General features: G+C 37.3%; 1 protein-coding gene across 1 annotated transcript in view; it reads right to left on the bottom strand.

The window, feature by feature from the left end:
• Positions 1-17,112, bottom strand: part of Lrp4 (LDL receptor related protein 4) — a 904,868-nt gene that overhangs the window by 348,025 nt on the left and 539,731 nt on the right. Inside the window, exons 8-10 of the mRNA XM_090386734.1 lie at positions 12,442-12,558; positions 1,933-2,058; positions 817-942 (exon numbers count right to left, since the gene is read on the bottom strand). Of these exons, the coding sequence (XP_090242860.1) occupies positions 817-942; positions 1,933-2,058; positions 12,442-12,558 (369 nt within the window). The remainder of the gene's footprint in view (positions 1-816; positions 943-1,932; positions 2,059-12,441; positions 12,559-17,112) is intronic.

Below are 17,112 nucleotides of genomic sequence, written 5' to 3'. Positions count from 1 at the left end.
AAAAACTATGGTAGGACAGTAAGTAGAAGAAATGGATTTAAAAAAATGTAGTCACCAAGGTAAATCTGTAGAGTTGGCAGTTATGATACAGTCTTATTGACCAGAATAAAGAATTAATGTAAAATATTAGTGAACTGTCATATTATAAGTTTTCAAAATTTGGTTTTTCTAGTTTCCCCATGAAACTAACATACTAATTTATCATGCTCACTGACAGGTTGACACAGTTTAATAAAAGTTTTACCTTATAAGAAATATGGAGGATATTTCCTGTCCTCTTATGTGTTTTTGTAGCCAGCAGAATTTAAACTGCAGTGCAAAGTTAATGCAATGGGGTTTGCCCTGATATTGCACTCTTTTCGAACAAATGGCTTGGCCAAAAGGTTAACTGGTCATTTGTTTAAATGATGACACATTGCTATGACAGAACATTTAAGGGCTTACTGGTCCCCCATTAGATAGCAAGTGGTCTCTAACAAAAATATGTAGATAAAATAGTTATAAAGTTGTATTATGTGAGCTTTCATGTGACATACAAAGTTAGAACTTAAAAGCTAATGTTATATGGCCTCCAAATTCTGAAGACTATCCTATTCTTTCATGTGTTGTTGAAACCAACAGGATTTAAACTGCTTAGTTCATAAATAAAAATAAAATAAAAAATAAAAATAAACATTCTGAGGTTTGTAAACTGTGGAAATACATTGATATTTTGTATTTTTCAAATGAAGTTGAAGGACGATGAGTTCTGTTTTATGTCTATTATGTATAGAAAAATTCTGTTTTATGTCTATTACCATAGAAAAATTAATTTACCAAGACAGGACCTGCCATCAGATCCCAACTGATAGCCATCTTTGCATGCACATCGTGGTCCTGTAGGAGCAGAGAGACACAGATGCTGACATGGAAAACCATCTTCTCTACATGGAGAACCATTTTCTAAAAATTAAGAAAAAATAAAAAAATAAATAGAAAATACAATAATCATTTACTAATATAGAGTTTATACAGAAACTACTTCAAAACAACATTAACATAAATTAAACCGTATATCTATGAGGAAACAAAATGGATATGATTTTAAAGAAATAAAAACAAAAATAAAAATTCAAATATCTTGTTAAAATTGTTCAAAAATTATAATGAACTGTAAATTAAGTGATTCTAAAATTCTCAATTAAAGCAAAACTGAAAAAATATTAGAAATGGAACCAATATAAGACAGCATTTTGTATGTTACATAGTTATTATATGGTAAACAGTCTTTGGTATTAGAATCAGGGGTACATTTTTATAGGGAGTGAGCCTGGGGGAGGGATACTTTCAAATGATGCTTGAAAAGCTAATTTGAGATTTTTTTAATTTAAAAAATCTAGCTATTTTGTTAGATACTATGTTCTAAAACAGCTGGTTACATATGCCTAATTTCAAAAGATAAAATGTAACAGAATACCAAGATAACTATCTGACTTCTCTAGGCATAACTTCAGCCCTAATAGACAAAATGATGCAAGAAAGCTGGGTTTAAGCATCAGTCAGAAGGTGTAAAAAGCAAGTCAACTATATCAAAAAATAATACAAAAAGTAAATAAATACAAAAGGCGTTTAATACAAAAATTAGCTGATTTGATCACTTTTGCTTAATATATGAAAGTAGCAGTGAAGAAATTAAACTGGTTTAAAACTAATTATCTACAAGAAAATATGAGAGCATTTCAGTTCATCGGTAATACATTAAAAATGTTTTTTTTTTCTAAATCACCAAAAAAGGGCATTTTTATGGAGAATATTAGTTCTTAAAGAGTTTTTATTTCTTTAATGCTTTCTTCATCTTTCAGGTCTCAAACAAAAGGAATTAAATAGGCAAATTTTTTTACTACATTAATTCAGATAGAATTTAGTCAAAACGATATAGGCTTTTATACATACTGCAAGTTTTGTTTGGCAGTTCATCTGATCCATCTGGACAATCATATTCACCATTGCATACCAAAACTTGTGCAATACAAGAGTCATCATTACAACGAAACTGACCAGAACCACATTCTGCCATTTCTAAATGGAGAAAAATATTTGCAACTATATTTGAGTTTTCTCAATATAGAAAAAATATCATATCATTTTAATATAAAAGAAATTTTTAAATTTCATATAAAATAAATAAAAATTAAAGACAATGTGAAGTATGAATGATACTAATTAAATTACATGAACTGATATAAAGCAAATTTTGTTGTGTACAATGAGTTATAGTTTACTAGTATTGTTTTCACATGATACAACTATTTTACAACTAATGAGATTTCCGGATTCCATGCTGAATCCTCACCAGGCCCTATCAAGAAAGGACAAAAGCCACAACAGCATGCAGATGAAAAAAATTGTGATTTATCTCCAATCACACCCCCCACCCTAGTAATTTATATTGCTTTCATTTTTTCTTGATTAGACTTGATGGCAATTCAACACAAAATTGAAAAGGTTAAAAAGTTAGAAAGTTATACTGGGGCAGAGTTTTAGCTTAATATTAGTAAATGGCAACCCATGCTTTATCACAATAAAATTCACTTTATAACAATTGTGTAGGTTAATTAGTGTCATTCTATTTAAATTTTCTCTCAAAACATTAAATAACCGTTAATTTGATGTCTGCTATACATAATACAATAAAAAACAAGTATTATCACGAAAGGGCCTTGTGTACTGGGATCCATAGTTAAGAAAGAAATACAGTATAACCCAGTGAATGTATTTAATAACACAAATATACAGCAGACGCTTTCGAGGCTGACGAGCCTCTTCGTCAACTAATAAATTTAAATTTGAATACAACTGATATAGTTATGCGTGCAGTGAGCTGAGAGTGAAGTCACGTTCAAGCTGTGCATGTTGCACGGACATGCGCTGTTTTTACTCCAGCGTTTGTTGAGGTGTAGAATGGTTGTCTCCAGGATGGAGTGCATTCTCATGCCTTTTGCAGCGGTTTATGGCCTTCGGATTGTTTAATATATTAAGTGACTCTAGCCATGCGCGGTGGCAAAAGTGTCGCGAGTAGTCCACTATTTCGAAGTCATGTTTGGGATCGTGATCTCAAAAATCCTCAGAAATTACAACATCAAATGCATACAGTTACCCTGCAGAAACCTACGTTCGCTTGTCTCCAGTGTGAAGACCCCTGTCACACCTCTCTTACACAGCAATGTAATATACCGCATCACCTGCAGAGACTGTGACAGCTGCTACATAGGTGAGACATCAAGACGTCTTCAAAATCGCCTTATGGAGCATGACAGAGCAATATGGCTTGCCGAAACTGACCAGTCCGCAGTCGCGGAACATTTTTGGACCACCAACCATGATCTCGATCCCAAACGTGACTTCGAAATAGTGGACCACTCACGACACTTTCGCCACTGCACATGGCTAGAGTCACTTAATATATTAAACAATCCGAAGGCCATAAACCGCTGCAAAGGCATGAGAATGCACCCCATCCTGGAGACAACCATTCTAAACCTCGACAAACGCTGGAGTAAAAACAGCGCATGTCCATGCGACAACAATAGGAAACCAGCTTGAAAAACGTGACTTCACTCTCAGCTCACTGCACGCATAACTATATCAGTTGTATTCAAATTTATATTTATTAGTTGACAAAGAGGCTCGTCAGCCTCGAAAGCTTCTGCTGTATATTTGTGTTATTAAATACATTCACTGGGTTATACTGTATTTCTTTCTTAAAAAGCAAGTGCCTACTGATATAAACTACCATCTAAACTGTAAATCTGGAGAATTTATATATGTTAAAGATGGCCTGAAAAAAATACTTAGAATTTTTATTTATTTAATGATTTTAAGCTGATGATATAATAAGTTTTTTATACACAGGATGATTCAAAAAGAATTGAATAATTTCAAAAATTTATTACTCAGTAACCAGATTTCTGCTTAAAGGTTATATATGAATATGTAGTCAAAATCACAAAATCTTACAAATTGAGCATTTGTAAGATTATAGAAATATCACAGTTATTTCTATAAGCTCATGTATTAATGATCTTGGTAAAACACCTCCCACCATTCCCAACACGCTCCATTCAATGCCTCCTGTGGTCTTCCGTCAAAAGTATATCAGAAGGATTTTGATGAATCTTGATGCTAAGATAGCTCCAGGTCCCGATGGTATTTCTCCACTTGTTCTCAAAACCTGTGCTCCTGAACTTACTCCTATTCTTTGCCGCCTTTTTTCACTTTCTTATTCTAAAGGTGTTTTTCCTTCTGCTTGGAAATTTGCTCATATCCAGCCAGTTCCCAAAAAGGGTGACAAATCCCTCCCATCCAATTATCGTCCCATTGCAATTACTTCTACTCTTTCTAAAGTAATGGAGAAATCAATTAACTGCCAACTCTTAAACTACCTAGAAACCTTCCGTCTGATCAACGATCGCCAGTATGGATTCCGTCAGTGTCGATCCACTGGTGATATTCTGGGCTTATGTTACCCATTTATGGACTAATTCAATGGAAAGGTTCGGTGAAACACAAGTAGTTGCTCTTGACATCTCAAAGGCTTTTGATCGTGTTTGGCATAAAGGTCTTCTAAACAAGCTTCCATCTTATGGTTTGCCAACTGTTTTTAGTAATTGGTTATCCAGTTTTCTCTCTGATCGCTCACTGAGGGTGATGGTAGATGGCTCTCTGTCTTCTAACTTCTCCACTAATGCCAGTGTCCCCCAAGGTTCAGTTCTTTCCCCCATTGAATTCTATCCATAGTTCTGCCGATGATAGCACATTGCATTCAACTTTCCATTTTGAGAAACCTTGTCCTGCTCAATCAGCTTCAACTTCTCAAAAATCTGCTACCAATTCCTTAAATGCCGATCTTCAGGTAATTCTCCAGTGGGGCAAAGACAACTTAGTTTATTTCAACCCTTCTAAAACTCAGTCTTGTCTTATATCTCGCAAAAAGGATTCTTCTGCTCCTATGCTTATCTTTAGTGACACTCTGGTTTCTAGGCAAAATGATATATCTCTTTTGGGGATTACTCTGACTTCTAATCTCTCTTGGCACAAGCACATTACAAATATTGCTTCCTCTGCATCTAAAAAACTTGGTTTTCTCTTTCACTCTCGGTGTTACTTTTCTTCCAAACAGCTGCTCACTCTGTATAAATTGCAAATCCGCCCTGCTATGGAATATTGTTCCCACATCTGGGGTGGTGCCCCCAAAACCTCTCTCAGGCTTCTTGATTCCATTCAGAAGAGGGCAGTTAGGTTAATTAATGATTCATTTCTAACAGAGTCTCTCCACTCGCTTTCTCATAGACGTACTGTTTCTGCTGCATGCCTCTTCTACAGATACTTCCATGGGCACTGTTCTTCTGAAATGGCTTCTATAATTCCCGCTCTCTCTTTCAAAACAGTCCAAACACGTGCCGCCACCAGCCAACATCCATTTACTGTCCAACTTCAAACCCACAGAACCAACTTTTCATCTTCTTCATTTATTCATTCAACTGCTGTTTTCTGGAACAACCTTCCTTCATACATATTTCCTGAAAATTACAATCTACAGAAGTTCAAGTCCAATGTCAACAAATATCTTCTTTCGTCTTCTCAACCTCCAACCCAAGCACAGTACTAAGTACTATAGGTTCTAATACCTCTCGTGTTTGGAGTTCACATAAAAAATAAAAAATAAAAAAAAATAATCTTAGAAATTCTCAATTTGTGTCCCTCTTGTCACAAGGCACACACATCAATCCTGTAGTCCCTTTGTAGCAAATCACTGTTGATGGGTGAAATGGCAGCCACAATGAGTTCCTTCATTTTCTCAAGGCTGCGAGGAAGAGGTGGTACAAACAAGAGGTTCTTGATGTATCCCCACAATAAGAAGTCACATGGTGTGATATCTGAGCATCTGGGTGGCCACTGTTCCAGAGGTAGGTCAATGTTTTGAACAGAATGCCCAATCCAGAGCCGTGGCAGATATTCATCAAGGAAACTCTTGACCGCACAATAGAAGTGAGGCGGAGCTCATCTTGCTGGAAAATGAAGTTGTTAGAGACTTCCTGTAGTTGTTGGAAAATCCACTCCATCAGCATGTCCAGATACGTGATCCCAGTCTCTGTGTTCTCCACAAAAAATAATGGACTGAAGACCCATGTATGTGATATGGCACAAAAGACATTAACTTTTGGCTAATCCCTTACATGTTCAATCATGACATGTTGGTTTTTAGGACCTCATATGCGACATTATGGCAGTTCACTTTCTGCTTAAATGTAACATAGCCTCGTCACTGAATGTGAGGCAACCTGCAAAGACATCTTCATCTTCCATGTGTCTCTGAAAACTGAAGCAGAAGTTGTATCGTTTCGCCTTGTCTGCCTCAATCAGGGCTTGCAGCAGGTGGAAGCAGTAAGGTTTCATCCTCAGCCTAGCTCTCCTTGTTGATTTCCTGGGACTTAGCTGAATGGTGACACAAACATGATTCATGGCTTCCTCAGGCACACGTGGCTGCCCTGTACTCTGTCCTTTACAGGATGCACCCTTTCTGCTCCATCTGTTTGTACTAGTGGTAAATGTTATGATATGGTGGAGGTTTGTTGTATCGTACATGGAACGATCTTTGCACTGCAGTCGCAGAACCAAGTTTAGCAAATTCCAACACACAAAATACCTTCTCCTGTTGTGTCAACATGACGAACACTGGGTAGCTCCCTGTGGCAGATATAAGTACAACTTTCAAATGCTGAAATCTAGAAGAAAATTGAGAAATGTAAGGGTAATTCTACAATTTGGTGCATATTACATGTTCACATATAAACTAGTTATTGAGTAATAAATTTTTGAAAGTGTTCAATTATTTTTGAATCACCCTGTACATGATTTTTTACTTACAAAATTAATATTAAAATTTATTTTTTCTCTCTCTTTCTCACTCACTCACACACACACACACACACACACACCCACACCCACACACACACACTTTCCACATCACATCTATTCTCCTTATCAATCTGTTTTTTTCCACTTCTACAGCACAAATAAAAAAAAAAATTGTTCCAACAATTAACTACCCACTAGCTGAAAGAAAATTTCCGCAGATCTATCCTGCAACCATCCTTCTTAAATTTAAATTTATGTCCCTCAATTTAGCTTACTTTATCCATTCAAATTAAACACCTCAATTAGATCTTGCAGGTGCCTAGTTTCGAAGTGCAGCAATTTGCAAAACCGAAAACTTTCTTGGTAAGAGCACCCTTTTTTCCACACTGACTTTCTCTGCACCCATTCCAACAGATCAACATCATTTCAAAATGAGGCTTCCAGACCTGTATGCAGTACTCAAGGTGTGTACTTATATGGTGGCTTAACTTATACAATGGAATAATGATCTCCTTATCCCTGCTGGCAAAATTCCTGTATATCACAACAAAACCCTATGCTGTCCTGGCAGTCTGTTTGCACTACTCAGAAAATTTCATGTGTGACTGCTCAATTACCACTAGATTTTTTTTTTTTTTTTTCATTCTCCATTATCTTCAAGGTTAAGTATGCAGAAGATACTTGTGAATGTTGAATTTCAGTAGATTGTAACTTTTATAAAATACATTCCATTTTTCCATTTATTAGTACACACACAATTATTATATATATATATATATATATATATATATTTACAATAAGATATATATACACTTTTATATACATTAACATTCTCGTTACACATATATAAGACATTATATCCCAGAGTCAAGGGTGGCTCAAAATACAGAAGAAAATTTTCCTTCTAATCATATGAAATTTTTTTTATATAAAATTTTCTCATTACCATATCTTGGAAGGATTATTCTCAATCGCCACACTGCAGTCTAGTCTACAGTGAATCTAGGAGTCCTCATATAAATTTATTCAGCTAAGGTAAGCCTATATATATTCACAAAGACATTTAATTTCATAAGTAGCATATGTTTATTTGATATACAGTTTTGCACTTTTAATTCCATTCTGGTCAGAGTATATCTATTCCTAACTGGTCTGAAAGTAAAGTTCCATATATATTTAAAATCTCATATGTTGACTCAATCTTTTATTAATTCCTTTATTATTTCTCATTTTGTAATTCTGTTTTTCTTTCTTTCATTTTTCTTTTTTTTTTTTCCCTAGACTAGATAATGATTTCCAAAGTAAAGTTGAAACAGTGCCAGGAATATGCATTTTTATTATGCGGTTAGACTGTAATCTTTTATACAGTGTATTGCAATAGCATTAGCATTAGTAGAGGCATATAATGCAAGAAAGCAAGCTTATGCAGCATCAGCCAAAAAAAAAAAAAAAAAAAAAAAACCAAAAAAAAAAAAAAAAAAAACCCCTCCCATTTCACCCCTCAATTTGTTCCAAATGCCTGTCCAGCTCAGATATAAGGAATGCAAAACTGGAATTTGGGGAATACAATGTGTATACAGAAAGGATAGACAGGACAGGAAGGAAGGAGGTGTTATGCTGTTAATTAAGAAAAACATAAAATCAAAAGAAGTGCATCCAGTTGATATATATAAGCACTGCGAAAGCAAAAATAAGAGTAGGAGTATGTTATAGGCCTAATGGCTCGAATGAGTACAATGAACAATCGTACAGAGAAATAGAGTGGGTTACTAAATCAGAATGTCTTATAATGAGGGATTTTAAATTCCCAGATATAGAATGGAACTTATGGGTTGGTCACTCGCACAATAGTAAGATTTTGTGGATTTATTAGATGATTGTTTTCTGCAGCAGCATGTTCGAGAGGTAAGAGAGGGTAATACTCTTGATCTGGTTATCAGCAGTGATCATTCATGTATTAAGAATTTGCAGATAAAGGAACCATTAGGTGGCAGTGATCACAGTGTACTGATGTGGGATTTACTTAAAGATATAATTACCATCAGGGGTAAAGGAAGGGGTTTTTGCTTCCGTAAAGGTGATTATAGTGGTCTCAGACAGTTTTTAAATTCTGTACAGTGGGACCAACTGATGATGTTACCAACAGCAAATTCTAAGTGGGAAGCATTCAAGCAATTAATAGTGGAAGCTACTAAATGTTTCATATATATTAAGAAATATTGTTCAAGGTTTAGGCCTAAATGGTTGTCAAATGAACTAATGAGACTAGTGGCAAAGAAGAAAAATGCATGGGATGCATATAAATTATCAGGCGACAAAGAAGCCTATGGCAGATATAAGCTATTCTGTAATTAAGTCACAAGGGAGGTTAGGCAGGCGAAGGCAGATTACGAAAAAATCTTTGGCAAAGGATGCTAAGAAAAACAGCAAGGATTTCTTTACTTATATAAACTCTAAAAGGAAGGGAATGAATCGGATTGGTCCACTTGATATCGATGGTTCGACTGTTGATGATCCTGCTCAGATAGCAAACAAACTGAATGAGTATTTTGCATCTACATTCACACATGAGGTTTGAAAATGCCACAAGGTTATCAAATTGTAACAGGGTGCTTAATGATTTTATAATAACTGAGAACAAAGTGGAGGAGAAATTGTTGAAGTTAAACATAAGAAAGGCACCTGGGGTAAATGGGACCTATTCAGTTATATTAAAGGAGGCGGCAAGGAAGTAAGCAAACCCTTAGCCATAATTATGAGAGCATCCTTGGACTCACGGTAGGTCCACACAGACTGGAGATGTGCAAATGTGTCCCCAATTCACAAAGGAGGGGAATTGAAGAGTAACATGAGTAATTACAGACTAGTTAGTTTAACTTCTGTTCCGGGTAAAATAATGGAGTCACTGGTTAAAGATGCACTGCAGGATCATCTAGACAAGACTGCAGCAATAATTCAGACACAGCATGGGTTTGTTAAGGGAAAATCTTGTCTGACAAATTTGATTGGTTATTATGATGTGGTTACAAACGAACTGGATGCAAAAAATAATTTTGATATCATATACTTGGATTTCTTGGAAGTAAGCAAACCCTTAGCCATAATTATGAGAGCATCCTTGGACTCACGGTAGGTCCACACAGACTGGAGATGTGCAAATGTGTCCCCAATTCACAAAGGAGGGGAATTGAAGAGTAACATGAGTAATTACAGACTAGTTAGTTTAACTTCTGTTCCGGGTAAAATAATGGAGTCACTGGTTAAAGATGCACTGCAGGATCATCTAGACAAGACTGCAGCAATAATTCAGACACAGCATGGGTTTGTTAAGGGAAAATCTTGTCTGACAAATTTGATTGGTTATTATGATGTGGTTACAAACGAACTGGATGCAAAAAATAATTTTGATATCATATACTTGGATTTCAGGAAAGCTTTTGACACTGTTGCGAATGGAAGACTACTGTACAAATTGGAGCAGAATGGTATTAAGGGTAAATTGCTACAAAGGATAAAAGGATGGTTGAGTGGGAGAAGACAGAGGGTGGTAATCAATGGGTGCTGCTCTTCATGGACTAATGTTATTAGTGGAGTCCCACAGGCTTCGGTGTTGGGTCCACTGTTGTTTTGTATATTTATCAATGATATTGATGAAGGTATATCAGGCTTAGTATCGAAGTTTGCAGATGATACAAAGGTTGGCAGTGTTGTTAATGACAGTGTGTTACTGCAAGATCTAGAAAATTTGGGCAGATGGGCTGAGAAGTGGCAACTGAAGTTTAACATTGAAAAATGCAAAGTACTGCATATGGGTAGTTATGTTATTTGGTTTTTAGGAGCATCAGCAACTAAGGCCGTATTGCTCCGATGATATGGCAGTGGTCATTCCCTGACCTTTCTGCATCCTCCGTATTTGGTGGTCACGGGCTCGAACCCCGGTCTAATCAAAAAGCGAGTGCTACGCGCTGCTGCTCCTGCCCACCTGACTACGGAGGTGCCGATATGGGTAGAAGTAACCCCAGAGAAACGTACCAACTGTGTGGTACTACACTTAAGGAGGCAGAAAATGAAAAAGACCTGGGAGTAATTGTGCAGTCAGATATGAAGTTTTCTCAGCAATGCAGACAGGCTGCCAGGGCAGGTCATAGGGTGTTGTTAATGATATACAGGAATTTTGTTAGCAGGGAAAAGGAGGTGATTGTCCCTCTGTATAAGGCAATGGTGAGGCCACACCTTGAGCGTGCAGGTCTGGAGGCCTCATTTTAGGAAAGATGTAGATTTGCTTGAGCATGTACAGAGAAGGGCGACAAGATTGGTGAGGGGAATGAAGGGATCCCCTTACCAGGAGAGGCTTAAGTTCTGCAAATTGCAGCAGCAGCTGGAGACTAGGCACCTGCGAGGTGATCTGATTGAGGTGTATAAGGCCTTGAATGGGTTGAGCACGCTAAATTCTGATGGGATTCTTCCACTTGTTCAGATTACGAACCTAAGGGGGCATAAATTGAAATTGAGGAAGTACAGATGTAGAACAGATGTGCAGAAATTTGCCTTTAGCCAGCAGGTGGTTAATTGCTGGAACAAACTTCCATCTGTCGTTGTGGAAGTTGATAGGTTAAATAAATTTAAGGAGGAACTGGACAAATATTTAGAAGGGATTGTTTTGTAATTTTTTTTTTTTTTTTTGGCTGATGCTGCATAAGCTCATACGCTTGCTTTCTTGCATCACATGCCACTACTACTCTGAGCAAGAGGAAGAATCCCATCAGCATTCAGCTTCCTCAATCCATTCAAAACCTTATACACCTGAATCAGATCATCTCGCATGTGCCTACTCTATAGGCGCTGCAATTTGCAGAACTTAAGCCTTTCTTGGTAAGAGCACCCCTTCGTTCCCCTCACCAGTCGTGTTGCCCTTCTTTGTACTCGTTCTAGCAACTCTACATGAAGGTGCCTCCATAGCCAGGTGGGCAGGAGCGGCAGTGCGTAGCACACACTTCTTGATTAGACCGGGGTTCGAGCCCGTGACCACCAAATACGGAGGATGTGGAAAGGTCAGGGAATGACCACCGCATATCCTAGGAGCAATATGGCCTTAGTTGCTAATGCTCCTAAAAACCAAATAACAACAACTCTACATCCTTCCTAAAATGAGGCCTCCAGACCAGTACACAGTACTCTAGGTGTGGCCTGACCATTTCCTTGTATAAGGGGATAATCACTTCCCTGTCTCTGCTAGCAAAGTTCCTATATATTAAATGTGGAATTTTTGCTAATTTATTAAATAAAAATGTAACCATTTATAAGATTAGTATTAGTCACATTATGCCTTTCACACATGATATAATGTGCTAAAGTTGACATACAGTTGAAATAATGTGCTCAAGTTGACATAAAGTTGACTAAATAAATTTTTGTACTAAATCATATGAAATCTAACAACTGTTTTAAAATTCTGCAAATATTATGTGCTAACAATGTTTCATTTTTGTTGTTGATATTACGGAAAATTGAAATGAATGTTAAGTGCAGATTGAAAATATTTACCACATCCTTCTTCATCACTATTATCTGAGCAGTCAATGTCCCCATCACATCTCCACTCCTTGCGGATACAGCGCCCAGATCTACACTGGAATTCTTCTGCACTGCAGTCTGTAATGACTTTAGAAAAAAATTTAGTAGAAAAAAAATTAGAAAAAGTATTTAGGAAAAAAAGGGAAGGGAATGGTTTACCCATTCCCTTTTTTCTACCAAAAATTTGAACTATCCTTAGAAGTAAGCTGTCAACAGTAATAAGAGATTTTTCAAATAGGCATCAGGGTCATGAAAATAACTACTCATAATAATTGTAATAAATACACTAACCTGTGTATATGACATCTTTTTATTGTTTGTTTGTTTGTTATTTGGTTTTTAGGAGCACTAGCAACTAAGGCCATATTGCTCTGGGATGATATGCAGTGGTCATTCCCTGACCTTTCCGCATCCTCCGTATTTGGTGGTGATGGGCTCGAACCCTGGTCTAATCAAGAAGCGTGTGCTACGCACTGCTGTTCCTTCCCACCTGGCTACGGAGGTGCCCGACATCTTTTTGATAAAAGAAAATAAAATACACTGATAAAATAATAAAACCATGAAGCAATACAAATAATAAAAAAAATATATATATATATATAAAATATTACAGAGTTAAAAGAACACAACACCAAAGTTTTCTAAGATGCCCACCTCTTTGTCCATTTTACATTAACAGTACAGGTCTGCCTAGCATGCTCTCAGGCTATTTCCAGTCTCCATGCACACAGGTAAGATAATTCCACATATCAAGCCATGGTCCAACTGGTGCTATTTAAAGATGTATTGATTGTGACTGTAAAATTTCATTGCTGACAACGGAGTAGTTGCTTATGAAAGCTTCAGTGTTGTTATCACTTTTAATTTTGTAACATTTATATACATATATATTTTATTTTCATTGCTATTAACTTCATAGTTTTATTGTTTTATCAGTGTATTTTATTTTATATTATATTAAATAAGCAGTTTTATTCCATAATCTAATTTTTATTTTATTTTATTAAAGATTTTGACATATATACAGGTTGGATAATTTAGGGCAGTACTATGAATAATAAGACAGATTCAATGATCCCACTGACTGAGTCAAAAAATAAACAATAGCAAACTTCATTAAACAGGTTTTACTATTATTTTGTGGTTTTTATGTTAGGTGTGGAAGCACTGTTCCTTTTCTCTATATGAGTGAGAAATAACAACTCTTACTTGGGGGATTCAATCCTAGCATTATGGTCAATTACAAATGGTATCATCCTAAACAGTCTGGGGAACATTACCAATAATACCATTAAACACTTTTTTTTTCTGTAAAGTAAGATTTTTTTTTAAATGCACTTTTTTTCCCTGATTATGAAAATGACTTCAAAATATTCTGACCATGTCAGATTTTTGAAATATTTCATTATTTTATATAACAGAGCAACACTTACCATTGTTGTTGTCGTTGTTTGTTATTTGGAGCATTAGCAACTAAGGCCATATTGCTCTGGGGATATGCGGTGGTCATTCCCTGACCTTTCCGCATCCTCCGTATTTGGTGGGCACGGGCTCGAACCCCGGTCTAATCAAGAAGCGTGTGCTACACACTGCTGCTCCTGCCCACCTGGCTACGGAGGCGCCGCAACACTTACCATAAACCAGGACAACTTTGTGACACCTATGCCGCGTGATTTATTTTTGATTTTACCGGGCATTCTGCAATCTGTCAGAGGGCAAAATTACCCCCAGCATTTTTACAGTTATTTCTTCCATCTGTTGGAACTGTTAAAACTACTATCACAACCTTCAAGCGGCCTAGTGCAGCCATTGTGTGTGTGTCGCTTGTGAATATCATTTTCAGGAAGTTGTTGAAACTTTGTTTTGATACAGAAAAACTCCAAGTGCAGTGGATTTGAAAGTAAGTTTATTTTAATATATCATGTTTTGTGACAATTTTGTAAAAAGTAAAATTTAAATAAGTGTTTATTTACTCTATTTTTCTTGAAAATAAGTAGAACGTAAATGTATGGAGTACAACATGTGACAATTAATGGCGGTGTCACAAAGCTGCACCATGATATTTCAACACTTTTGCTTTTATTTTATTTTACTATATTTATAATAATTTATCTTTTCTGGGCATTTTATACTCTAAAATGCCCGGAAAATGCAGAAGGAAAGTTGGGTCATGTCAATATCGAAATTATACTGATGCTACGCTGACAGAGGCCCTTAATGAAATTAAATCAAATAAAATATCCTTATGGAAAGCAGCTGAAAAGTAAGTTTCAAGTAGTTTGTATCAGTATTCTGTTTTAAAATTAGAAAAATAATTTAATACTACCGTTATTAATAATTTGACACTACGTAATTAATAATTTTATTTTTTAGGTATGGGATACATAGTACTTTAACCCTATGGTTAAAGCTGAAAGGGAAACATGATGCCACCCCAGGACATGTTGTTGTTGTTATTTGGATTTTAGGAGCATTAGCAACTAAGGCCATATTGCTCCGGGGATATGCGGTGGTCATTCCCTGACCTTTCCGCATCCTCCGTATTTGGTGGCTCACGGGCTCGAACCCCGGTCTAATCAAGAAGCGTGTGCTATGCACTGCCGCTCCTGCCCACCTGGCTACGGAGGCGCCTCCCCAGGACATCCAACTATTTTTAGTGAAACTGAGGAACAGGCTTTCGTTTCTCATTGTATTGTGCTGTCAAATTATGGTTTTCCTCTGACAAGATTCGACCTGAGGTGCATAGTGAAATCCTATCTGGACCGCGTGGACCGTACAGTGCTTATTTTTTAGAAATAATTTTCCACGAGTTGACTGGCAAAACTCCTTCATGGGTCGCCATAAAATTCTTACGCAAAGATTTGCTCAAAATATATCAATTGCAAGAGCAGCAGTTGATGAGGATGTTGTTAATAATTTTTTTGACCACTTGCAAGCAGAACTTGATGGAGTTCCAAGTGTAAATATTTGAAACTACGACGAGACAAACCTCGTAGACGACCCCAGCTCTTGCAAAGTAATCACAAAAAGAGGTACAAAATACCCTGAAAAAATTAGGAACTCCACAAAAGCTTGCACTTCCATAATGTTTTGTGGGAATGTAGATGGCCAGCTTGCTCCACTTTATGTGAACTACAAGTCCAAGCATTTGTGGAATACATGGACTGAAGCTGATCCTGCAGGTGCAAGATATAACTACACTCTTGGATGGTTTGATTACAATACATTCAAGGACTTCTTCACCAAGGGACACTAATCAATACAATGTAATCAGCAGGTAAACAGGGATGGCCTGCGGAAAAAGACAAAATTTGATACGAAGACAAGGAGATTGTATGTAAAATAAATGCTCCTAAGCAGAGGGGGAAGCGAGCAATTTTTGATGTTCCAGAAATAACCCAGTTGTTTTCAGCGTAATGAGTAAAAGTGTAAAGTGTAAAGTGTATTTAGTGTCTAACGGCACCAGGGGTTTCCCCCATCTCCGCGTTGCTTTCATTGTGGGTGTACCAGTTCACTGGGAAGGCCAGAGATTTAAAAGTGTATGGATATTGTACATGTGTAGTGTTGTGTTCTGTTGTTCATCTGGCCGTTTAGCCGCTGGACCCCTACTGAGGCCCAACGTTGCCCACACTTAGTCCCGTGGAGGCAGACCAGGTACACCAGTATTTTTAGATAAGTACTCTGGCAGGTCCTGCCACCTAATTTCCTGAGATTTCAGTGGCTAGAACCTATATAAAAAAAAAGGGGGGGATGGATAAACGCTTGAATTTAATTAGGCCGAAAGAGGTTGCAAGTGTGTCGAGTTTGGCATTTAAAATTTTTTATGTTGTGTGGGGCATTCGCTTTTCGCTGGCGATATAGGTAGAGTAGGGGGAGAGATGGAAGGCTGGGTGGGAAAAGACAGAAGTATGGGGTCAATAGGGAAGGCACCCCAGGTATATCAGTGGGGCATGCCCTTGCCCCACCAGAGGGAAATGAGGGGGTGGTGGGGTGGGGAGGGGGCAGAAAGTCCTTCCCCTCACCCCACCAGGGATAGGGAGAGAAAGTGGGCTGGGCAAGGGAGCCCTGCCCAGTTCGCCATAGCGGCAATTTGCAGTGCCCTCCAGCAAGTGCAGTCTGATGATGACTCGTTGGTGGGGTTTGTTCCTTTTCTAGGTGTGTGGTTTCATCCTGGGAGCGACGACATCCTGGCTGGAGTCACTCCCATTGGTTCCTAGGTCGATGCTGTTTCATTTATTCTGCTGCATATTACGCCGTTTGTCCTTAGTATTTTGCTATCCTTTCCTTTGTGTTGATGTTTTATCAGTTTGCCTTTATTTATTATTTGTGGTCATCTATTCGTTGTGGATGGCTATTTCTGTTCGTCGTCTATTGAAGACATCAAGTGCAAATCAACTGAGGGCTTTGTATTCATCTTCTGAATCCGGTAGATGGTACTCTTGATTTTTCGGCAAGTATTGAATCTCAGTTATAAGTCTACTTCTGTGTTCTTCATAGCATTTACAGTCGTGCATAATATGCTGCCAGGTTTCAGGTTCTCCACAGGTGCATGTGGACTCTTCTATTATTCCGAGTGCATTCAGTTTTGCTTTAAATGGGCCATGGTCCGTCAGGAGGAAGGTTGTATTTAGCCCAGGATAG

This window comes from Mastigoproctus giganteus, chromosome 12 (genome assembly GCF_048544385.1).
Source record: "Mastigoproctus giganteus isolate SK-2022 chromosome 12, ASM4854438v1, whole genome shotgun sequence".
In the NCBI taxonomy this organism is placed as follows: Eukaryota; Metazoa; Arthropoda; class Arachnida; order Uropygi; family Thelyphonidae; genus Mastigoproctus; species Mastigoproctus giganteus.
Note: the sequence above shows the minus strand (reverse complement) of the source record. Positions and strands in the feature narration are given on the sequence as shown.